At 38.2% G+C, this 24,811-nt stretch overlaps 1 protein-coding gene across 1 annotated transcript in view; it reads left to right on the top strand.

Annotated features, from left to right (window-relative positions):
- WDR88 (WD repeat domain 88) overlaps nucleotides 1–10,994 on the top strand; it is a 76,041-nt gene extending 65,047 nt beyond the window's left edge. Inside the window, exons 11-12 of the mRNA XM_001367128.4 lie at nucleotides 4,530–4,622; nucleotides 7,393–10,994. Coding sequence (XP_001367165.2) covers nucleotides 4,530–4,622; nucleotides 7,393–7,560 — 261 coding nt within the window. The 3' untranslated portion in view covers nucleotides 7,561–10,994. The remainder of the gene's footprint in view (nucleotides 1–4,529; nucleotides 4,623–7,392) is intronic.
- The last annotated feature ends 13,817 nt before the right edge of the window (nucleotides 10,995–24,811 follow it).

Here is a 24,811-nt window from a genome sequence, read left to right as displayed (position 1 = left end):
GAGGCAAGAGCTTTGAAGCCCCTGAAGCTTATGGAACAGGAGAATGACATAGTCAGACCTGTGCTTTAGAAATGTCAATTTGGCATTTGTGGATGGATTCAAGAAGAAAAAGATTGGAAAGCATAAGACCAATAAAGAGACTATTGTAATAGTTCAGGTAAGAAGGGATGAGAGCCTTAAGCCGAGTGGTAGTTTTATGAATGGAGAAAAGGGGAGAGAGAGGCACTATAAGAAGAGGCATTATGAAGGTAGAATCTATAAGACCTGGCAACTGTTTGCTTAGAGGGAGTGTGGAAGAGTTGAGGATAACTCATAGGTTGCCAACTTGACTAAGGAGGGCGGTAGTGTCCTGAAGAGGAATTGGAAATTTAGAAGGAAGGATGGATTTAGGGGTGAAGGCAGTAAGTCTCATTTTGAACATGTTAAGTTTGTAATGTCTGTAGGATATATGGGTGAGGCCATCTGACAAGCAATTGGTAATATAAGAGGAGTTCAGGAGACAGATAAAGCTGGTTTATGTAAATTTGGGAGTTATCATCAGAGAGATGATAATTGAACCAATGGGAGTTCATGAGATCACTGAAAGAGAACAACTTCTCAAGAGAGAACAACTAGAGTGCAACCAAACTTAAGGAGTAGGGCATGGAAAATGATTCCACAAATGAGACAGAAGGAGAACTTCACAGATGAGATAAAGGAGAATTCAGACAATTAAGCAGAGATTCAAGAGATAGTGATGTCATAGAACCTAAGGAAGGAAAGAGTATTTCAGCAGAGAGGGCTATTCAATAAAATCAAAAGCTGCAGAGAGCTCAAGAAAGGAAAAAAAAAATCTTCAGGGCTTTTCATAGTTCCTGGAATATAGTAGATTTTTAATAAAAGTTTGTTTGATTGATTTAGTAGTTAAGAGATTGTTGATAATCTTGGAGAGAGCAGGTTTTATCAAATGTGTGTGTGTGTGTGTGTGTATGTGTGTGTGTGTGTGTGTGTGTGTGTGTGTGTGTGTGTGTGTGTGTGTGAGATCAATCATATTGCAAAGGAGAGGGAAGTAAGGGAATACCAGTCACAAGTGTGAATGATCTTTTTCTAGGAGTTTATATGCAAAAGGGAAATGAAATAGATTGAAAGGATGGTAGGGTCAAGGAAATGGTTTTTAAGGATGTGAGAGACATGAGAATGTTTGTATGCATCAAGAAAGGAAGACAGTAGATAAGGAGAGTTCAAAGGTGTTAGAGAGATGGAGTGATAGAGAGAAATAGAGAATGACTAATGGAGGCAAACTCCAAGAGAAAACAGAAAGAACTCTTTCCCCTCTCCCTCTCCTTTTCATTTTCTTTTCTCTCTCTCTCTTTCTTTCCCTTTCTTCTCCCTTTCCTCTCCTTCTCCCAAAGGGAAAAAAAAAAAGAAATAAAAAGAGAAGCCAGAGAGGAATGAGATGAATGCCAGTAGAGGCCTTGAACTTGGCAAAGAGAAGAACTTCCTCCTTGTTAAAAGACTAGAGAAAATGAGAGGAGAAAGGGGGATGATGTCAAGGGATTTTAAGATCTAGAATTAAGGAGAAAAGGGAGTTCAAACTGGATGGCTTCTATTTTTTTTTTCAATAAAGTAGGTGAAGTCTTTTGCTGAGGTAAAGGTGGGAGGGAATTGCACAGGTATTTTGAGGAGGAAAGAGGTTTGAAATAGTTGCTGTGGATAGTGGGAGAAATTCATCAGGAAAGAATAAAAGGATTCCTATATCTGAAGGAAGGCTCATTTGAAATTAGATAACATAACCATGTAGCTTTATTATATGACTTTTTCTAGCACCCAAGTAGAAGTTAGAAAGACAGATTGTAGGGGTAACCAGGGTTGGGGTTTGGCAAACTATAAATATCAACAGGATAAAGAAATAAGGGATTTGAGGGTAGAGCACAGTATAAATTTGAACTGGTTAATTATAGGGTCTAGATAAGGGAGGAAAGTTGGTCATCCAGTAAACATTTATTAAATACTTACTATGTGCCAGACATGGTGCTAAGCACTGGAGATACATAAAAAGACTTTAAAAGACAGTCCTTGTCCTCAAGGAGCTTGCATTATATTGAGGGGGGGAAGACCATACACAAAAGAAACTGAAAAGGTAGATGGGGGAGGAGGGGAAGTACCCAGCCAGGAGCATGATGGAGACCATTTGAAGAGTGTAGCCTGGAGGCAAATGAAGAGATAGCTGTCTAGGATAGAGAAAAGTGAGGATAAAGCAGGGGAGGTAGACTGACACTGAGAAAGGGTAGCATGTGACTAGATGGGTGACTAAGGATGAAGAATAGGTTTAGGAGTTTAAAAGAGTGAAAAATAAATGAGTAGGAGGTTATGGTCAGAGAGAAAATTCAGATTCCTGGCTCTTGAAGATTGAATATTTTAGGCATATGGAAGTCCTGAAACGTAAAGGCAGGGTGTGGGGTGTAAGGAAGACTGAGAGCCCAGTACTGACCTCTTTGGGAAAAGAGCAGGAATGGCCTTGGCACCAGGAAGCAGCAGCAAATGAGATTTAGATAGTTTAAGAAAGATGGATGGAGTGAACCTCAGAGGAGGAGAGGTTGCTTGGAGATGGTGGTAATGATGTCTACTCATCATCCTGACTCAGTGTTGCCAATGCCAGATCTAGAGAGGGTGGCCTGGGATACTGTGTCTTCTGGGAGAGGCAAGGTCCTGAGACAGCAAGAAGATGGAAAGAATGTGAGCCGGAGAGATCCAATATGAAGTGAAGTTTATTAACAACAGAATAGGGATTTTCTGTAGGGCACTTTGGCAGCTGGGAGCACAACAAAAGATTTGGGATGCATAGGGCTAGGATGGATGGTAATGAGGGAATGGAAAGTGATGAGAGACCAGAATTTTTGTATTCCTCTTGGTAGATAGCAGCACCAATCTTGGGGATTGGAGCAAGGTGAAAGCAACTTTGCTAACCAAAAAAACAGTTGAAAAATTCTTCTTCTTCCCAATGAACAATTAGTAATTTCTTCCCAGATGATGATGGAAGGGCATGAACAGACAATATAATTAAGTCATTAGAAGCAGCAGCCCAGGAATCACCTATGAAGAATATAGCATAAAATTTTTTTTCTTAATAAAATTTAGATTAATTTATGAGGACCCAGGGATTTTTTACATAAAAACAAGAGTTTTAAAAATGATACAACTCCATTACTTTCTGAGCCAATAGCATTATTTTTGGGTGTCTAGTGGACCTTTACTTAGGAGGTTATTTCTTGAAACACTACAGACTATGATCCTTTTTCTTTCTTTTTTGTTGTTGGCTCTCTTAATTTTCAACATTTTGTTAAAAAACCTTTGTTGTATTGCTGTGGAGAACAGCAAAGTCCACTGACAATACTGGGAATGCTGAAAATCTGAATTAGTACTTGGATGACCAAAGTAGACCTTTTAGTGTGGTCATGGGCATAGCTGTGAATCAGAAGCAGGGATTCCTGGGGTCAGGTAGAGTCCAAAACATAATTCTGCTGCTAGCCTGGCTGGAGTGCTATCCAGTCAATATCACTCAGGTTCTTGGCCAACTAAAACCTCAGCAGTAAAGTAACAAAATTCCTCCAGAAGTTATCACTGCCTGTGGCAAAATGGTAGGTCATTGAAGGAACTTTCTGATGCCCTTGAGCCCTTCCAAATTGTCTCCCTCTCTTCTTTCCTCCCCCCAGAGCTGGCAAGCAAATCAATTTGGGTTATACATGATCATCATGCAAAGCATGTTTCCATATTATTCATTTTTGAAAGTGAATAATTTTATAAAACCCAAACCCCCAAACATAACCCCATATAAGCTACTTAAAAATTGTATGCTTTCATCTGAATTCTGACTACAACAGTTCTTTCTCTGGAGGAGGATAGCATTCTTTATCATGACTCCCTCAGAATTGTCTTGGTTCACTGTATTGCTGATAATTGATATCCACAATATTGCTATTATTGTGATATTTTCCTGGTTCTGCTTATTTCACTCTGCATCAGTTCATGTAGGTCTTTCTGAAATCCTCCTCCTCATCCTTCCTTATAGCACAATAGTTTTCCATCACCATCATATACCACAATTTGTTCAGCCATTCCCCAATTGAAGGACATCCCCTTAGTTTCCAATTCTTTGCCACCACAAAAAGAGCAGCTATAAATATTTTTGTATAGACAGGTCCTTTACCATTAAAAAAAAAAAAGCTCTTTGGGATACAGACCAAGTAGCAGCATTGCTGGATTAAAAGGTATTCATTCTTGTATAGCCCTTTGGGCATAATTCCAAATTGTCCTCTGGAATGGTTGGAGCAGTTCACAACTCCACCAGCAATGCATTAATGTCCCAATTTGGCCACATTTCTCCCCACAAATTTATCATTTTCCATTTATTGTCTTATTGGCCAATCTGATTGGTGTGAGTTGGTACCCCAGAGTTGTTTTAATTCACATGAAATGGAGTTTTTAAAGCAAGATGGTCTCTATGGTAACGTAGATGTGCTGTGTAATGAATATTGTTTTTGGAATTCCAGGATGCTACTATTAGACTGTGGAACATTGAAAAGACTGATCAAATTCCTATGTTAATAAAATACAGAAAATTTAATGACTTACAAATATTGCAGGTTAGTATTAGAGGAAATGAAGCTTAATGTTGCTTAATGTTGTCCCCCATTTTCTGGTTTTATAAATCAAGTTAGTAAAGAAAAAGAGGTGCAGCTAGGATTCCCAATAATCAGGACAACCTAGATTTATAGTGATTTTAAAAAGAGACTTTCCCTCTTGTTCCCAGTATCTTCTCTCATTAAAAACAGCAACAACAACAACAAACAAACAACAATCAAAACAGTGGCTCTGGAGTCAAAGTACCTGGGTTTAAATCTTGACTCTGATGATAATTAATGTGTGGTTAAACCTACCCATGCCTCAGTTTACTCACCTGTAAGACAAAAGAATTTAATTAGAAATAGCCCCTTCTAGCTCTAGATCTATGAGGCTATGATTTAATTTTCCTTATAATCTCCAATTACATAAATCTATGTGCATATGTGTTTGTGGGCATGTGTGTACACATATATGTGTCTTAATCAGGCACCCCAGAGTCACAGTTAAGTCTCCAGTGTCATATTAAAATGCTAAAGGTGTCACCATTGCCAATACAATTTTTTCCACTGCATCCTCTTTCCTCCCCAGCCCAATTAAAGCTACCAGATCACCTGACAGCTATATCGCATCTTTTCTGGGGTGCCTTTCCAGGTGTGGGTTTAAGGGGAGAGGCAGCAGATTCCACTTGTGATTCCTGGTATCCGTTGGTTAGTGCTTCTGTTCTGCTAAGCCGGCTGACACTCTCTGCCATCCCAGACACAGCCAGCAGTGAAGAAGGAGGCCCTCCTGGTCAGGAGCCAAGAGCAGATTTTACAATATGCTCAACAGCTGTCCCTGAATTTTCAAATCTGTTTTCCTTGAAAGCAATTAGGTGTTTCTTTACTCCCTTCCACAGGAAATTCCAGATTTGGACAGAAAAGGGTCTTTGGTCTGGAGATGAAGTGCTGGAAACCCTGACTAGAGAATTCAGAGCAAAATTGTTTAAACAATGCTTGTGTGACTTGGTTTATAATGATTAGAACGAGACAAAAATGCTTATTTCTATAGAAAGCCTATAGAAGTTAGTTAAACACAAAGCCAGAAAGTACAAGTAGGTGTATTTACTCCCCACCCCACCCCCAATGTTTCAAAGGGGATGGAGGTGGGGTGGGAGACCTTATAGGAAGGAGGCAGTTTTACAGTGTAAAATTACTTTACCTACCCAAAGCTTAAGTTTAATGTACACAATTTAACTCATTAATTGTGAGGGAAATCTGTGTAACTGTAGAGTTCTTAACCAGAGGTCTGTGAACTTCAAAAACATTGTTTTTGATAAATTCACTTCAAATTTTCTTTTCTTTTCAAATGAAGATCTGCCTTCTCCCCTTCTTAGTACCCCATCCCCATCCCTTCAACTGAGAAAACACAAAAAACAAGACTCCTTTTCTAATTATATCTAGTAAAAAAAAATTCCAACATTAGCCATGGCTCTCCAAATATGTCTCAATCTATCCTCTGAACCTAGCATCTTTTGATCAGGTATTGAGCAGCATGTTTCATATGAATCCTCCAGAATTGTGATTGGTCATTATGTTGATCAGAATTCCAGTTATCAAAGATAATTGTGGTTCAATATAATCATTGTCATTCTATGTATTATAGTTTATGCAATTAACATTATCCTGAGAAGGGCTTGGTGGCCAGAGGAGGCCATGACAGGTTAAGAACTCTTGCTTTCCCAAATTGTTTTAAAATTCATTTCAAAATAAGATGAAAATTATAGAATTTTGGAGTTGGAAGTGAAATCCAGTAGATCATTTAATCTACCACTCTCATTTTATAGATGAAGAAACTGGGATCTGGGGAGAATGTGACAGAGTAAAAAGAGTTGAGGTGTTAAAATAAAAAGACTTGGGTTCAAATCCTGACTCTAATATTTTATGCAACCTGAGGCAAATCACTCCCCCCTCTCTAAGCCTCAATTTCCTCAACTATAAAATGGAGATACTATCTTCCTTCCTTACAGAGGACTAATAGGGAGAATATGCACCTTAAATTATATATAAGGTAGATTGCTATTATTGCTCCCAGTCCCAATACAAACTCATGTTGGATCCAGGACTATAAACTACATTTCCTAATTTCCACATCAGGTCTCTTTCTGGTATATAATACTAGCTAGAGTCCTTCATAGGAGTAAGTGCAGCAATTTCTTTGATGCTAGTCCATTAGATAGTTTTCAGGTGAAATAGCAATGTGGAAGAGTGCAGAATTGCTTCACAGACAAATCTCAGACTTTTCTGGTCTGAGGGAGGTTTAACTTCCATCCCATGATCTCAGGTCCTACCACATGGTACCGAATAAAGGCAAAGTCTCAGAATATTCTGGTATGTTTGGGCAGTACCCAAATAGATAATCTGGGAACAGAAAGTCATTGTACTATGTAAACCTGGCAGTGGTATGCTGGTAAATGTTTAACACTTGCTTTCTGGGGGGAAAAACACATATATGTTGCACTTTTAAGTTTAATTGGCATCATTGATCTTTTCTCCATCACTTCCTTAAGACAAGACAATCAACAAGACAATAAATCAAATCAGAATTTTGGTTTCTGAGATGTAAATGCTCACACTGAAATTTTAACAATCAGTTTTTTGAGTCTGTTCAAACTAGTTCTAGCACATCCCTGAGACTTGATCTCTAAAACTGATTAGGTTATAGGAATACATTCAAAATCTAGCAGTTAAGAGATATACCTGTTTATCACCTCTGATTGACATGTCCTCTCTATTATTCAAATCTTTTTTTCAGTGTGAAAAATGTGAAAAGCCTTTCTCACTTCTAAAATTGGATGAGGACTTAGAACCAGTACCCAAATGTCTCTTCTGTCGATTGGCTTCTCCTTCAAGATATGGCTTGCCACCATCACCTGGGGATTGTAAAGATAAGAAAATTGAAATGAAGGAACCGAAGATGTGAAGTCTCTGTCTGTACTGTCCTGGGGTACGCAAGTGGTTTGTAGACTCTGGCCTTCCACATGAGACCTGCATGAGTGAGCAAGATGGGCCAATCTTGGGGGGATGATGGAACAGAACAGAACAGAACAGTGGTGACCTTATCTGGAATAAATAGTTTATTTAAGTGAACAGATCTAATAACTGGATTTCTTTGAGGGAAAAATTGAATATGAATTCTGAAAATGTTACTATGCTTTGATTATATACATTGTAGAATCATGTTACTGCCTTTATACGTATCTCTGATTATATTTTACTCTTTTAATTAGGAGATCCAAATGGTTTATACTTCTAAGAATCCATAGGCACTTAGCATTATCATAATGCTGTCCTTGGGAGCCAGAGACTGATTTCTAGCCAAAGCATTTTATAATGAGGTGTTGGGGTTATATTTGTGAATAAGTTTCCTTAGATAGGGATCAAGACAGATGACATCATACAGTTTTTATTCTTGAGCAAATATTGTTATGAGATGTCGATGTTTTTCTAGACCACAATTATTTCATTGTTATGTATACCAGAATGTCCCCGGTTTTCAGAATTGGTATGTATATGTGGTATACATATATACATACATCAATTGGTTTACACACATGTAATTAGAAATAATATAGCTGTATTTTACATTATATATGTATATTAGTACATGATTTCACAGTAGAATTAAAATGACTTTGAAAAAAGAATAAAATGCTTCAGAAAAATTTGAACCCTATATTTGTCAGGCACATGCTTTAAAAAAGTGATGTTTAAGTTTCTGTTCGACTTAACTAATATACCATTTTCTAAAGTGTATTTAAGAACATTGTCACAGGATTAATATGTGTATAACTAATTATCGGGTATTAGAAATTATTATATATGTAAGACTATGAAATATCAACAACTAATAAAAGATGAGTTCCAGGATGACTCCTCATTCAACAAACAGACATTTCTGCAAACTAGTGGTTTTCCTTCTAAGATGAGGCAAGGGATGGAGGTGTTTGATGTAGCTGTGGCTCAACTGGGAATGAGGTTTAAGCCAGCTGAAGAGAGAAACTTACTTCGGTAAGTAGGATTATACAGAGAGTATATTGTCTTCAAATAATGTAATGCAGGTTATTATTATCATCTTGACTGGTGCAGTGGATGGAGTCCAGGTCAGGAAGACTCATGTTCCTGAATTCAAATCTGACTTCAGAAACTTACTAGCTGTGTGACTCTGGGCAAGCCATTTACCCCCTTTTTGGGTCAGTTTCCTCATCTGTAAAATGAACTGGAGAAAGAAATGGCAAACCAGACCAATATCTTTGGCAAGAAACTCCAAACTGAGGTGGTAAAAAGTGGGACACAACTGAACAACGACAACATAGTATTGGTAGCTCCTGAATCCATCCAAATGAGGTAATAGTTTAAAAGTAAATATGCCAGGGGTAGAAAAATGGGGTGGAAGGAGGAGACATTAGTCTGAGAACCAGGCCCAGAGACAGGAAATTTTGGGTTCAAATTTGACCTTATACGCTTCCTAGCTGTGTGACCCTGGACAAGTCACTTAACCCCCATTGCCTACCCCTTACCATTCTTCTTCCTTAGAACCAAAACACAGTATTAATTCTAAGATGGAAGGTAAGAGTTTTAAAAAAGAAAAAGTAAATGGACTTTATTTGGTGACTGTGCTGATCAAGTTGTATTTATTATGTTCCCTTACCTTATTCAGTGAAGGTAATGATGGGAAGTGAGAGACCACTGATTTTTTGTTTGCTTGTTTGTTTGTTTGAGGATAAAAAGTTTGCCTTAGTTTATGAAATTACTATAGCTAAACAATTTGAGTGATAAGATATGAAATTTGAATTATCCAGAAGCAATGACCTTGCTTGAATTTAATGGAATCACTTAGGTTAGAAATGGATTTTTGTTTGTTTGTTTTTGTTTCCATCCAGCCTCTGAGAAACAGAAGTTCCTGGCTTGACTCCCTGTCCTCAAATTCTTTCTTTTAGTTACTTTGATACTTTGCAGAATAATGGAATGGAAGGGATCTCAGAGGTCTAATGCCATTCATCTTCAAGCAAGGATCTCTTGTACAACATCCCCAACAAGTAACTGTCAGTAAGGGGGAATCCACTGCTTTCTCAGCCAGCTTATTCCGGTTTTACTGGGACAGTCTGGGACAACTAACTATGAGGAAAATTTTCTTTACACAGAACCAGAACCTGTTTTTCTGAAACACCTGCCCATTCTTCTCCGAGATTAAAAAAGAAGAAATCTGATCCCTCTTCTACATGATATCCCATCAAACACTTCAAGATAACTATCGTTATTTCCCATAAGTCTTTTCTCCCTCAGGCTAAATGCCCCAGTTTCTTTAATAAATCATTATATGATGTTGTCTCCAGCCCCTTATCATCCTGGTTTTCCTCCTAATGATACATTTATTATTGTCTCTCTTAAAATGTGGTGCCAAGAACTGAACATAGCCATAGCCCTTTAGATATGGTCTGGACAGGGAAGAAAGCACCTCTCTTGTATGTCTCAATGCATCCAGAGTGATATTAAATTTTTTGACTGTCACATCACACTGCAAATTCATTTTGATCATGTAATTCATTAAATTCCCCAGCTCTTTTCCAAACAGCCATGCCTCTCCTCCCCATCTTCTCATATTTTGAAGCTGATTATTTGATGGGTTCATAATCTCATCAGGGTGGATATTCCCTTTACTCATCACTGTGGATATTCCCTTGACTAGTGGAGATCTCTTCACATTGATGAATACTCATCCTTAGTGACTCTCGTCTATGTCCTTTCATAAATTTGGGGGGATTTATACTATACACTAGAGATTTTTCTCCAGGCCCTTTAATATTTTGTGATTGTATTGATGTGCAGTGCTCAAGCTGTACACTTGTTATCCCTTGATCTGGCTCTCTGACTTATCAATCTCCTTCTCCAGACATACTTATAATGGATGGTCTCTTTGATAACACTTAAAAAATGGTTACATTTCACAAGAGAAATTTCCTAACATCCAAACAACTCCTGAACTTATTCCCCCACAACAGTTAAGCAAAGGTGCCTAATTGCATGCTTGAAATTGACAGAACATGACATTTTCCACTTTTGTAGCTTACTGAAAATAATATATACCAGCATTGTTATATCTGACTCATTTATTTTCTCTTATTTTTAATTTCATTTACAAAATTGTAGTTGTGTATATTATTCTTCTGGCTCAGCTTTCATTACTTTGCACTGCCTCATGCATATCTTCCCTTATTTTTCTGAATTCTTTTTTATCATTCCTTATGCAGTAATATTACTAGATTCATATATCACTTGCTTTAGTCATTCTATAATTATTGGCATATACTTAATTCCCTTGAGGACAATAACTGATTTCTTTTTTGTCTTTATATTACCAGGTCCTAGCACAATGCTGTGTCTTGCAGATAGTCATTTAATAAAATTTGTTAATTGAATTAAATATTTTGTTTCAAATGTTTTATTTCAAGTAATTCTGTTATCATATTTTTTTTACATTTAAACCTTTTTCTGCTGTCAATAACTTCCTTGGGATACATAGTTCTAGCCATGAACTTTCTAAGTCAAAGGGTATGAACAATTTAATGTTTATATTATTGCTTGTATTAAAATCATTATTTGTAATATGCCTAAGCCTATATTGCCCTTTGAATTGCCAATCATTTTGATGCTTTAGAAATTATGATACTCCTTAATTCATACCCATTGGGAGAATATTAGTTGTATAAAGATGTGCTTTTTATTGGCAGGGAACAGCCTAGAGTTACTGAAAGTGTTGTCCAATTTCTCAGGAGCATCCTAACTCTCTTTCATAACATTTCAGTCCTGTTCATTTGTCTATGTATAGCATCTATACAAGATTTAATATAGGTCTGGTAGAGTACCTCAATGGAATGCCCATTCAAGTGCATGCCATCTTTTGTTCAACAGACATTATTTATCCACTTGTTTTTTCCTGTGTGGATTACGAGGGCAATCTCTTTTGAATGGCCATGCATTTCATGGAGAAAAGCCTATTCACAAGTTTGGTGTAATAAACAAAATGTCATCATAAATAGGAGTATCTAGAGTTCTTCGTTATTGTTTGGGTAATCCTTTCCTGTTTGGATTTCCATGATTTCCACAGTTGGCAAGTATATTTCTCCTAATTTTTTGCCTTGCTTAATATTTATGGTTAAAAGATTGTCAAAGAAAGTTATCTCTATGGTTATACATCTGTCAAGGAATCTTGAGATCTTAACAGATGAATGAAAGGCACTTTTTTTAAGCCTTAAGGCTGCATTTGCAGAAGTATTTTTTTGAAATTAAAAAACAAAAACAAATGCAAAAACTCCCCATCATGCCATTTTGTATTCTTAACACCAGTGGAGATGTGGTCTGCCATGGATATGCAAGCTTACCTGTTGCCTTTTCATCTCTAATAGTGAACAGTATACCATTCTCATAAAGATTTTATAGAAATAGAGGCAGCAGGGTTTGGTAGTTACTGAGATCTCCTGGGTAAATTTTTCTTAATATTAATATTATCTGTTATTCCTTCCTGCCCATTCTTTTGAAATTGTTCATTCTTTTGAGATTTCTTAAAATGGACTCTGGAATGCCTTTAAAATTGGGTTGCCTTTAGCATACTTATTTTGTATGTATTTGGTTCAGTCAATTTTTCTTGAATTTTTTTTCATTCAATGGTCATTTATCAAGTATCTATCTCATGTACCAGACACTGTGTGAGGTGCTAGGGATAAAAAGTAAAAAAATACAGTCCATATTTTCAAGAAATTTACCTTCTAAAGGGATGAAAATCATATATATATATATATATATATAATGTATTTTAATAAATAAATGAACAAATAAAGGCTGGCTTTTTATAATACCTACCATGTCCCAAGTACTATGCTAAGCATTTTACAAACAGCATCTCATTTTATCCTAACAATAACCCTGGGAAATAGTTGCTATTATTAGCTCCCTATAAATGAGGAAACTGAGGCAAATAGAGACTTAGTGACTTGTCCAGGGTCATGAGGTGGGATGCGAACTCAGGTGTTCTAGTTTACTAAGTAAACACAAAATAATTTCAGCATCGGAGAGGCCAGCACTAAGAGGAAGGAGTTTCAAAAAGGGCCACTTACAGATAGTGGCCTTGAAGATGAGCTTTGAAGGGAACTAGTAATTCTAAGATGTAGAGGTGAAGAGGGAGATCAATACTGACATGAAGGCCAGCTTATTCAAGGGCCAAGAGATAGGAAGAGGACTGTTTTATACATGGAACAAGTAGGCTAGATTGGTTGGAATGTGCAGTGTGTAGAATTAGGGGTGGGAAGGAAGATTTTATTGTAAGCCTCTGGAAAGGTAGACTAGAATTAGATTGTGAAGGGCTGAATGCTAAGAAGAGGAGTTTGGATTTTATATTCGAGGCAAGAGGGTTGGACTGGAACTTTTTGAGCCGGTGAATGACCTTTCCCAGAGGCTTCTCTCTTCTCTAATTCTCATTCCATATCCCTCTCCCACCATTTCCATTCCTCTCTTCCTTTGTTTTCATCCCTAATGAAGAGGTGCCTTTTCTCCTTGCTGAGGCCAGTCCCCTAACATGCACCCTTAATCTCTTCTCCTCTTGTCTTCTCCAATAGTGGTCCCCACTCTCATCCCCTTTCTCTAGTCTTGTCTTTTCCCATCTCCAGGTTGCTTTCCTGCTACTTATGCACATCCCCAATTCTTCCCTGCCCTTAAACAATCCTCATTAGATCCTACCATCTCCACTAGCTATTTTCTTCTACCTCTTTCCCTCCTCAGGTAAACTACTTGTAAGTACCATTTGGGGCACTTCTCCCTCACTTTTTTTTTTTTTAAACCCTTACCTTCCGTCTTGGAGTCAATACTGTGTATTGGCTCCAAGGCAGAAGAGTGGTAAGGGCTAGGCAATGGGGGTCAAGTGACTTGCCCAGGGTCACACAGCTGGGAAGGGTCTGAGGCCAGATTTGCTCCCTCACTTTCTTAACTCTCCTCAATCTGGTTTCTTTCCTTGTCATTCAACTGAAACTCTTCTTTTCAGAATTTCCAATGGTCTCTCATTTGCTGTTGTTTTTTTTTTCAGTCCTCATTCTTCTTGACTACTCTGTAATCTTTCTTGCTGTTGCCTTCCTTCTCCTGGATATTCTCTCTCCTCTGGGATTTTCTTAACACTGATCTCTCTCATTTATTCTCCAACCTCTTTTTGACTCTTCTTGCTCACTGTTCTTTTCTAGATCTTCATTATAGAAGAGGGCATGCCTTAAGATTGTCCTAAATCTTTTTTTTTAAGCCCTTACCTTCTGTCTTAGAATCAATACTGTGTATTGGTTCTAAGGCAGAAGAGTGGTAAGGTCTAGGCAATGGGGGTCAAGTGACTTGCCCAGGGTCACACAGCTAGGAAATATCTGAGACCACATTTGGCCTGGCTCTCAATTCACTGAGTTACTTAGCTGCCCCCTGTCTTAAGTCTTTTTTTTCCTTATACTATCTCACTTGGTGATCTCTTCAGATCCCAAGTATCCACTTATCATCTCTAGGTAGATCTATCTAGTCAGTCTTGGCTTCTCTTCTAAATTTAAGATCTATATAATGAATGGCCGATCGGACACTTTGCCATAGGCATCTCAAATTCAGTATATCCATAACAGAAGCTTTCCCACAAAACTCAACCCCCTTTTGAACTCCCCTAATACCATCAAGGAACCATTAACCTTTCAACCACCCAGTTCACAACAATGTCCTCCTCAACGCCTCAGTCTTCTTCACTCCATATGTCCAGTTGCTTGTCATATCTAGTCTTTCTTCCCACAACATCTCTTTTTGGTTTTCATCTCCCTACTAATATAGTCATCATACTATTTCAGGCCTCCATCACCTCCCTCTTGGATTACAGCAATAGCCACATGATTTGTTTCTCTGCCTCATCTCTCCCTGTTCTAATCCATCCTCAACTCAGCTGCCAAAATGATGTTTCTGAAGTGTAGGCCTGACCATGTCAGATTCATTAAATCCCAGTGACTCCCTGTTACCTGAAAAATTCAATGATGAATATTTCTATTTGACATTTAAAGCTGTTCACAACTTGGCTTCTTTCTATTTTTCCACTTTTCTTATACCATTACTCCTTCCACACACTCTATAGTCCAACATTCAATCTTCCATCTCTTGCCTCTTTGCTGGCTGTCCTGTGCCAGGAATTCTCTACTTTCTCATCTTTGTCTTTCACAGTCTCTAATTTCCTTTAAGATTTAGTCAATCATCACTTTGCGCAGGCAACTTTTCCTAGTCTCCTTAGTCGTCAGTGCCTTTTCATCTGAAATAATAAAATTTCCTCTGAAATATGTCTCCTTTTTATATCTTGTATATAGAAATATATATTTATTTATATGTGAATACAGGAATCTCTCTCTCTATATGTGTGTGTGTGTGTCTATATATGTATATATCTATACACATTCACACACAATTCTTTCCTTATCTCCCTCATTAGAATGTAAGCTCCTTGAGGGTGGAACTCTTTCTACTTTTTCTTTGTATTTCCAGCCCTTAAAAAGTGCTTTGTACATAGTAAGTGTTGAGTAAATTCTTGATTGAGTAAGTAATATGGGAGAATCTGTGCTGTATGAATATTACTCTGGAAGCGGTTAGGAGTATGGGTTAGAGGGGGAGAGACTTGAGGCTTGATTTTCTCCAGGGTCTTTCTCACTTCCTTGTATAATACCTTAGGTTCTGACTTGTTGGAAGTCTGAATGTAGTGGCTCCTTTGTCACTTATGATGAAAGTAAAACATTTCCATAGGAATTTTTAATTGCTTAGACCAAAAATGTTGAAGGAAAGAATGAACCATATGATACTGGATACCATCTTGCTTAGTGAGTGTGAGGGTGTGTAATGCTCCTCTGTGACCTTGGGCTCCCCTGTTACCCGGGTCAGCAGCTGTCTGGATTATGCACATGAAGTGAGGAACATTGTTGTAGCTGATACAAAGCTGGAGATTTCCCTGATGGTTCTTGTTCTTAGAATTCAGAGTCTCTGTTGGGGTCAGTGATAGGACAGGAGCCCATTGTTGTCTGAGGTTCTGATTTATGAGTAATGTCAGTTCACACATAAATGTGCACAAATATAATTTCTTTCAAATGAGGCTTTAAATTCAGAACTTGCCTTTTGCTTTATCAAATTAGTATTTTTTTATATCAAATTAGTATTGAGTGTTAGAGCAAAAGCACTAGATGCAGTTAACAGAGCCAAGGAGGAAGCCATGATGGCAGAGAAGGTACACAGACTAACCTTATCTTTACCAAATTATCCTCCAAAGAACTATGATGTGACATGTCAAAACATGTTCTGGGGCAGCATAATCCACAAAAAAAGAGGAAATAATTTTTCAGCTTAAAACAACTTAGAAGGCCGGCATGAAAGATCTAGTACAGTGGAGTGGAAGTGGAGTGCAAAATAGCATGCCAAAGCAGGCCCTACCATTATGGGCACCTGAATCAGCAGCAAAGGCTTCTAGAACTTTCCATCACAGATGGTAGGAGAAGTTCAGACAATTGCTCAGAAAAAGATTACAGGAGTCCCTTTGCTGGGTGCAAGATTCTTGTTGCATTGCCAGCAGTCTCAGGAGGAGGAGGAACACTAGCACACATCAGCACTTGTGGCCATAGGGGAACAGGGGATCCTGGTCACAGTTCTGAGGCAGAAAAAAGTGCTTGCGGTTATTCACAGACTAGGGTACAGGCTGGGAGAGTGTTAAACACATCTCTCCTTAGGTCATATCACCTTGGAAGAACTGAAAACTTATAGATCCCCAGAGCTAGCTCTGAAGGCAGCTACAAAAAATCCCTGAAGCTTGGAACAATGCTCTCTTCATTGACCATTAACACTTTTTTTTAATTAAAAGAAAAGAAAAAGCCTGGGACATGGTCAAACAACAATAACAACGAAAGAAACTCAACATAGAAACTTATTTTGGTTACAGGGAAGACCAAAAAGAAGACAACAAAGTAAAAATTATTGCATCTAAAACCTCCAAGAAAAATAGGAATTGCTTTCAAGCCCCACAAAAATTAGTGGAGGATCTCTCAAAAGGGATTTAAAAACCAGAGGCAGAAGAAAAATTGGGAAAAGAAATGAGAGTGATATAAGAAAATAATGAAAAGAGTCAATAACTTGGTAGAGCAGGCACAAAAATACTGAAGAAGTTAATGTCTTAAAAAAACAGAATAGGATAATTGGTAAAAGAGGCACAAAATTCCATTGAATAGACTTTCTGAAAAAGCAGAATTGGCCCAAAGGAGAAAGATATACAAAAATGCACTGAAGAGAAGAACTTCTTAAAAGGTAGAATTGGCCATATGGAAAAAGAGTCACAAAAATTTACTGAGGAAAAATGTTTCTTTTTAAATTCATTGAGGAAAAGAACTTTTTACAAAGGAGAACTGGCCAATTTGAAAAGGAGTTACAAAAGCTCACTCTAGAAAACCGTCCCTTAAAAATTAGAATTGGGCAAGTGGAAGTTAATCACTCAATAAGACATCAAGAAACAATTGAAGAAAGTAAAAAAAGTGAAAAAATAAAAGAAAATGTAAAATAGCTTATAGGAAAAACAACTGACCTAGAAAATAAATCTAGGAGAGATAATTTAAGAATTATTGGACTATATAAAAGCCACGACCAAAAAAGGAGCTTAAACATCATCTTTCAAGAAATTATCAAGGAAAACTGCCCTGATATTTTAAAACAGAGGGCAAAATAGAAATGGAAAGAATCCACTGATCATCTCCTGAAAGAGATCTCAAAAGGACAACTCCCAGAAATATTATAGCCAAATTACAAAACTTCTAGGTCAAGGAGAAAACATTGCAAGCAACCACAGTCAGGATAATACAAGATTTAGCAACTTCTACATTAAAGGATCAGAAAACCTGGAATATTTCAGAGGGCAAAGGAGCTAGGACTTCAACCAAGAATCACTTACTCAGCAAAACTGAGCATAATGCTTCAGGAGAAAATATGAGTTTTCAATGTAATACAGGTCTTTCAAACATTCCTGATGAAAAGACCAGAGCTGAATGGAAAATTTGACTTTCAAATACAAGATACAAAAGAAGAGTAAAAAAATAAACATAAAAAAGAAATCAAAAGATATTCAATAAGTGTTAAACTATTTATATACATACGTGGGAAAATAATTCATGAAACTCCTAAGAACTTTATCATGATTAGGGCAATTAGAAGGAGTATAGCTTGAAAGAGGGCAAAGGTGTAGTGGCATGATATTTAAAAAATATTAAATTAAGGCATGAGAAAGAGGAATGCATTAGGAGGAGGGGAGAAGGGAAAAATAGAATGGGGTAAATTATTGTATATAAAGGAGGCATGAAAGAGCTTTTACAGTGGAAGGGAAGATAGGGGAAATGGGGAGGGAAGCATGTGAACTTTACTGTCATCAGAATTGGCTCAATGAGTAAAGAACATAAATAATGAGTTGCATATAGAAATTTATCTTACTGTACAGGAAAGTAGATGAAGAAGGAGATAAAAGAAAAGGGTGAGGCTGATAGAAAAGAGGGCAAATTGGGGGATGTGGTGGTCAGAAACCAAACAGGGAGAAATAGGATGGAGAGTAATATATAGTATTCAGAATGACACAAAAAGTTTTTGCAAGTCCCTCTACTAAAATCCTAATTTCTCAAATGCACAGAGAAATGAGTTGAATACATAAGAGTATAAGATTCTCCAATTGACAAATGGTCAAAGGATATGAAGTGGCAGTTTTCAAAGTAATTAAAGCTCTTTATAGTCATACAAAAATATTCTAAATCACTTTTAATTAAAGAAATGCAATTTTTTCTTTAAAACATTTTAATTTAATTTTAATTATCATGTAAAACACACTTCCATATTGGTCATTATTGTATGAGTACACTCATACAAAACCAAAAACCCAAAATAAAATCATAAATACACTGATATGAAAGTTAATATGCTTTGATCCACATCCATCCAACTCCAAAAGTTCTATCTCTGGAGGTGGATAGCATTTTGCATCATAAGTCTTTCAGGATTGTCCCAGGTCATTGAATTGCTAAGAGTAGCCAAGTTTTCACAGTTGATTAGCATACAATATTGTTGTTATTGTGTACAATGTTCTTCTGGTTCTGCTTATTTGACTCTGTATCAGGTCATGTAGATCTTTTCAGCTTTTTTTGAAATCATCTTGCTTATCATTTCTTATGGCACAATAGAATTCCATCACCAACATGTACCATAATTTGTTTAGCCATTCCCTAAATGATGGACATCCCATCAATTTCCAATTCACAAAAAGAGCTACTATACATATTTTTTTATGAGTAGGTCCTTTCCTCTTTTTTAATCATCTTTTTTTTTTTGTATACAGACCTAGTAGTGGTATTACAGAATCAAAGGATGTGCAGTTTTATATCTTAGGACATAATTCCAAATTGTCCTCCACAATGGTTGGATTGGTTCACAACTCTACCAACAATGCATTAATGTCTCAATTTTGCCACATCCCTTCCAATATTTATCACTTTTCCTTGCTGTTTGACTGGCCACTCAGATAGATGTGAGGTGGTATCTAAAACAATGCTAAAGTACCACCAATACCTATCAGATTGGCTATTATGACAGAAAAGGAAAATGACAAAACGTGGAGGGGATGTGGGAAAATTAAGACATTTACCCATCAATTGGGAAATGGCTATGTAAGTCATAGTATATGATTGCTATTGTGCAAGTAAGAAATGATAAGCAGAAAGAGCTCAGAAAAACCTGGAAAGACTTACATGAGCTGAAGCAGAGTGAAATAAGCAAAACCATAAGGACGTTGTACACAGTGACAGGAATACTGTACAATGAACAACTGAATAGCTTAGCTATTTTCAGCAATACAATGACCCAAAACAATACCAAAGGACTCATGATAAAAAAAAAATGCCATTTGCTTCCAGAGAAAGAACTGATGGAGTCTGAATCCAAATCAAAGAAAACATTTTTCACTTTCTTTCTTAAAGTTTTTTTTAATTCAAGTTTCCTTCCACAAAAGAATTAATATGGAGAAATGTATTACATGATTACACATGTAAAATCTATATGAGATTGCCTACCATCTAAATGGGAGGGTAGGAGTAATGGGGAGGGAGAAAGAGAATATTTGAGACTCAATATTTGAAGAATGTTTTTACATGTCATTGGGGAAAAAAACAAAATAAAGTTTAAAAAAAAAGACAGCCCAAAAAATGAAGAAATGAAGAAGGGAGTAGAGACTCAGCACCTTTGTTGCTGCCCTTCAATGGGACTCCCAGTGATTTTGTTGGAATCTTTTTTGATGGCAGAGGGAAGATTGGGCCTATATTCTTTCTTGGAAGAGACTCTCAAAATCACAGAGTTGAAAGAGACCTCAGAAAGAGATAAGAAATTTATCCTAGGAATCAGTCTATAAGGCAATTTATTTTCAGGTGACTTTCATCCGTATAAATCTTAGTAGGAGACCATTGTGTTCTTATCCACTGGAAAGTAAAAAGAATGAGATTCCAAATTCACTGGATCACAGATTCGGAGCTGGAAGAGACGTCAGAGGTCATCTGTTTCAACCCCAACTTGTTTTACAGATCAATAACCTGAAGCCCAGAGAGTTTAAGTCTAAGATCTCACAGCTAGTAAGGGACACAAATGGATTTTTGTACTCAGATTCTCTGGTTCAAAATCCAACGCTTTCCCCCTAAATCACATTGTTTTCTGAAGGCCAAGATTTAGGATTATTTCCTTAAAGAGGAATATTTTAGCTAACTCCTACGCCATGCTGTGTATGCATCTCCTGTACTATATCTCCCCATGCTGTGTACATGTTATGGTATCAGGGTGCCCATCATTTGCCTCAGGGTCCATAACTAATGGTAGTGCAGGTTAATGGAGCAGAAGGGCAAAAAAGTAGAGGAATTCAGTTAAATACAACCATTAAATGTCTATTGTATGAAAGTCCCAGTGCTCAGTTCTTGAGATACAAAAATTAATAGGAACCAAGACTGTTTTAAAGGAACTTAAAAGAAGAAGTATCTAAGTGGGGTCTTAAAGGAAAGGAGAATCATCAAATGATGGAAATAGGGTAGTGGGAGTGAAAAGGAGTATTTTAGGTCTGAGGGACATTATGAGTAAAGGGGGATAAACAAGAGGTTAGACATGAAATGGAAATGGAGAAGAGTATGGTTTTCTTGGAATACCAGTCAGCTGACAAACATTTATGATACCCTTACTATGTGCTCTTTGATGGTGGGCCCTGAGGCACTGTGCTAAGGGAAGAGGTTATGAAAAAAAAGGCAAAAAAGAGTTTTCCTTCAAGGACTGTATTTTTTTCTTTTTTTTTTTTAGAAAATTTTTATTAAAAAATTTTTTTCCATGGATACATGATTCATGTTTTTTCCCTCCCCTTATCCCTCCTCTCTCCTGGAATTGACAAGCAATTCCACTGGGTTATACATACATACATATATATGTATATTCTCACTTGAACCCATTTCCATATTACTCATTTTTTAAAAAGAGCAGCCCTTTAAAACCAAAATCCCAAATCACAGACCCATATAAACAATTGATAAATTACATGTTTTCATCTGGATTTCTACTCCCACAGTTCTTTCTCTGGCTGTGAATAGTGTTCTTTCTCATAAGTCCCTTAGGATTATCCTGGATCATTGCATTGCTGCTAGTAGAGAAGTCAAGTACATTTGATCTTCCCACAATGTTACAATCTCTGTGTATAAGGAATGTTCTCTTGGTTCTGCCTATTTCACTGTGCATCAGTTCATGTAGGTCTTTTCAGTTTTTATAAAAGTCCATTATTTCATCAATCCTTATGGCACAATAGTACTCCATCACCATCATATACCACAAATTGTTCAGTCATTCCCCAATTGGAGGACATCCCCTCATTTTTCTATTATTTTGCTACCACAAAGCGCAGCTATGAATATTTTTGTACAAACTAGTCCTTGCTCAGTTTTTGTTTTAATCTCTTTGAGATAGAAACTCAGTAGTGGTATTGTTGGATCAAAGGGCAGGCATTCTTTTAAGGCCCTTTGGACATGATTCCAAATTGTCCTCCAGAATGGTCAGATCAATTCATAACTCCACCAGCAATGCATTAGTGAAGGACTGTATTTTCTTTTTTTTTTTAATTTTTTAAATTTCTAATTTTTTATTTTTTTAGGCCTGTATTTTCTAAAGAGAGGGACAGTGTGTAAATAACTAGGTGCATTGGGCTATATTCAGAGCAGGTGAGAATAACCTGGAAGGGGAAGGTAGTAGCTGCCTCTGTCACAAGGTGGGCTTTGAGCTGAGCCTTGAAGGAAGCCAGGGAAGCCAGAAGGCTGAGGTGTGGGGGTGATAGCCAATTCAAAGTGCTCCAGAGAAGGGAGATGAAATATCATGGATGAGGGATGGCAAGTAGTCAATACAATTAGATCAATCAGATTGTAAAGTGTAAAAATACTGGTAAGGTAGGGACGGACCATGTTATAAAGAACTTTAAATGCTAAAAAATTAGAGGACTTTATATTTGATCCTACACGGGATAAGGAGATAGTGGAGCCCATCGAGCGAGGGGTGATAAGGTCAGGCTTATGCTTTAGAAAAATCACTTTGTTGGTTGAGTGGAGAGTGGATTAGAGTGGAAAGAGAAGGACATAGTCAAGGAGTCTGACAAGAAGTCTAACTGCACTTGGCATTGCATTGTGGGGAGAGATTTTGGCAGCGACGTCACTCATGAGACAAAGTACTTCATCTATTTCTCCCTGGACCAGGTTGCCATTCTCCTATTTAGTCTGGTTAGAGCATGACTCATGCTTCCTACCTAGAGAGCCATCTAAATCACAAGCACTGCAGCCTCACTTCCAAATACCAGGCCCTGAACTAGCTTCAGCCTTGCCATGGGAACACCTTGAGCTTTAAGCCTTCGTTGCGTTGTTGCTGTACAGGGCATCCTATGTGCTAGAATGTTGTGGTTATTAAACAATTAGCAAAAAATAAATAAATAAATAAAAAAGACAGAGAAACCAGGTAGAAGGCTGATATTTGTTATTGCAATAGGAAATAGGAGCTAGAATTAGGGTTGTATATGAATGGAGAGAAGGGGTTGTATAGAAGAGATATTGTGAAGGTAGAAACAAGATCTGGTGATAGATTGCATTTATGAGGTAGTGAGGGTGAGGAATTGAGAATGACACCAAGGAGATAAGCCTGGCTGTGGGGAGAAGGTACCCCTGATAGCCATAGCAAAGTTCAGAAGAAGGGGAGGATTTTGAGAGAGGAGATAATGAGTTCTGTTTTAAATATGTTGAATTTGATATACTTACAGGGACATCCAGTTTGAGATGCCAAAGAGCCATTTGCAGATGTGTGACATGGGCTTGGCAGAGAGGTTAGGGCTGGGTACATAGATCTGAGGCTTATCTGCCAAAATCATAACTGAACCTATGGGAGATCACAAAGTAAGATAGAAAAAAGTGAAAAGTGAAGGCGGCCTGGCACAGGGACACCCTCTGGGGGACACACCCATGTTAATGGGCATGACCCCATGAAGATTTAGCAAAGGAGACAAGGAGAAATGGGACAGCTAGGAGACAGCAGTGAAGCGCCAACCTAGAAAGGAGAGAGTATCCAGAAAGAAATGGTGATCTAGTGTCAGATACTACAGAGATGGAGGAATATCAAGACTGAGAAAAGGCCATTAGATTTAGCAATTAAGAGATCGCTGGTAATTTGGAAGAGGTCGGCTGAATGATGATGATGGTGGAGGTTCAGAGGACAGAGGACTTAGGAGAGAGTGGGAGAAAAGGAAGCAGAGGCACCAATTATATAGATGCCTTTCTGCAGGAGGTGAAGCACAAAGGGGATGATAATTAGAAGGATCAAAGGGGAGACAGGGGCATTTTTGTAGGCAGTAGGGAAAGAGTGAGGAGTTCGAGACTGATGATAAGAAACAGGCATGATAATGGGGGCAATTTGCTGGAGAAAGAGGGAGAGGATGAGATCAAAAGGACATCGTAGAGGCTGTGGGCAAAGCATCCTGAGAGACTCCCCAGTGGCTGATCTCTTCTCTATTATTTCTTTTCTCTATTCTCCTAACCCATCTGCCTCTCAAAAATCCTTTCCAGGTTGCTTTATAATCTATTTGCACTCCAAATTTGGGTTGGATAGACAGTAGGAAGGAGCAGACTGCACCCATACAGGCACACATTCATTGGTATGTCCACTACTCGGGCATGGAACCGTGAATGTCTATCTAGAACTCTCTTGAGTCTAAGGAGAGTGCACGCATGTCCTGGCTTCCTAGCACAAGACACTCCCGTCTCCAGACTCTGGGCCTTTTTCCTGACTTTTTCCTAAAGTCTGGACATCTCTTCCCTTCTCATCCCTCCCTCCTGGCTTCCTTCAGCAAAAGTCTCCGCTGCTACTGGAAGCCTTTCCTGGTCCACCCTAATCTCGGTGCCTTCTCTCTGTGGACAATCTTCCATTTAACTTGAATATACATTGATCATAGATGTTTCCTCCATTAGGAAGGAATGCGGGCTCCTTTTAGGGCAGAGGTTGTCTTTTGCCTTTCTGTGTAGCCCCAGGGCTTAGCCTTGCACACAGTAGGCGCTTAATCAATGTTTACTGCCCCTCCCCATCCCCCTCACACTCAGTGTATCTCCAGGTCTTAGCCTTGCATACAGTAGGCACTTAATCATGCTTACGGCTTGAAAACAGCTCAGGACACGCGCATCTCTATTCCCACTCGTACAAAAGTGGGTTCGTGCATGCATGAATGCATGCGTGCACACACGGTTTCGTAAGCTTTCCGCTGGAGGAATAGACCCTAGGGAACAAGCGCCGCGCTGCTCCGCGTGGCAAAGAAACGCGTTGCTGCGGGCGCTCTCAGCTCTGATGCAGATGGGCTTTAGCCGAACTGGACTGGAGACTACTTCGCTTAGTCCCTGGGCAGAGACAAATGTGAACTAAACTGAGCTGGGCTGGGCTGAGTTGGGCTGGGCTGGGCTGAACTGAGCCCTGCTAGGCGAGGCGAGGCGGGGCGGGGCGAGGCGGGGTGGGGCGGGGCGAAAGAGGCCCTGCGAGGGCAACAGCAATGGGGAGGAGATTCTCGCGCTGCCTGTGCGGGC

This window comes from Monodelphis domestica, chromosome 1 (genome assembly GCF_027887165.1).
Source record: "Monodelphis domestica isolate mMonDom1 chromosome 1, mMonDom1.pri, whole genome shotgun sequence".
Lineage (NCBI taxonomy): Eukaryota > Metazoa > Chordata > Mammalia > Didelphimorphia > Didelphidae > Monodelphis > Monodelphis domestica.
This window is presented reverse-complemented; position numbering and strand designations above follow the sequence as displayed.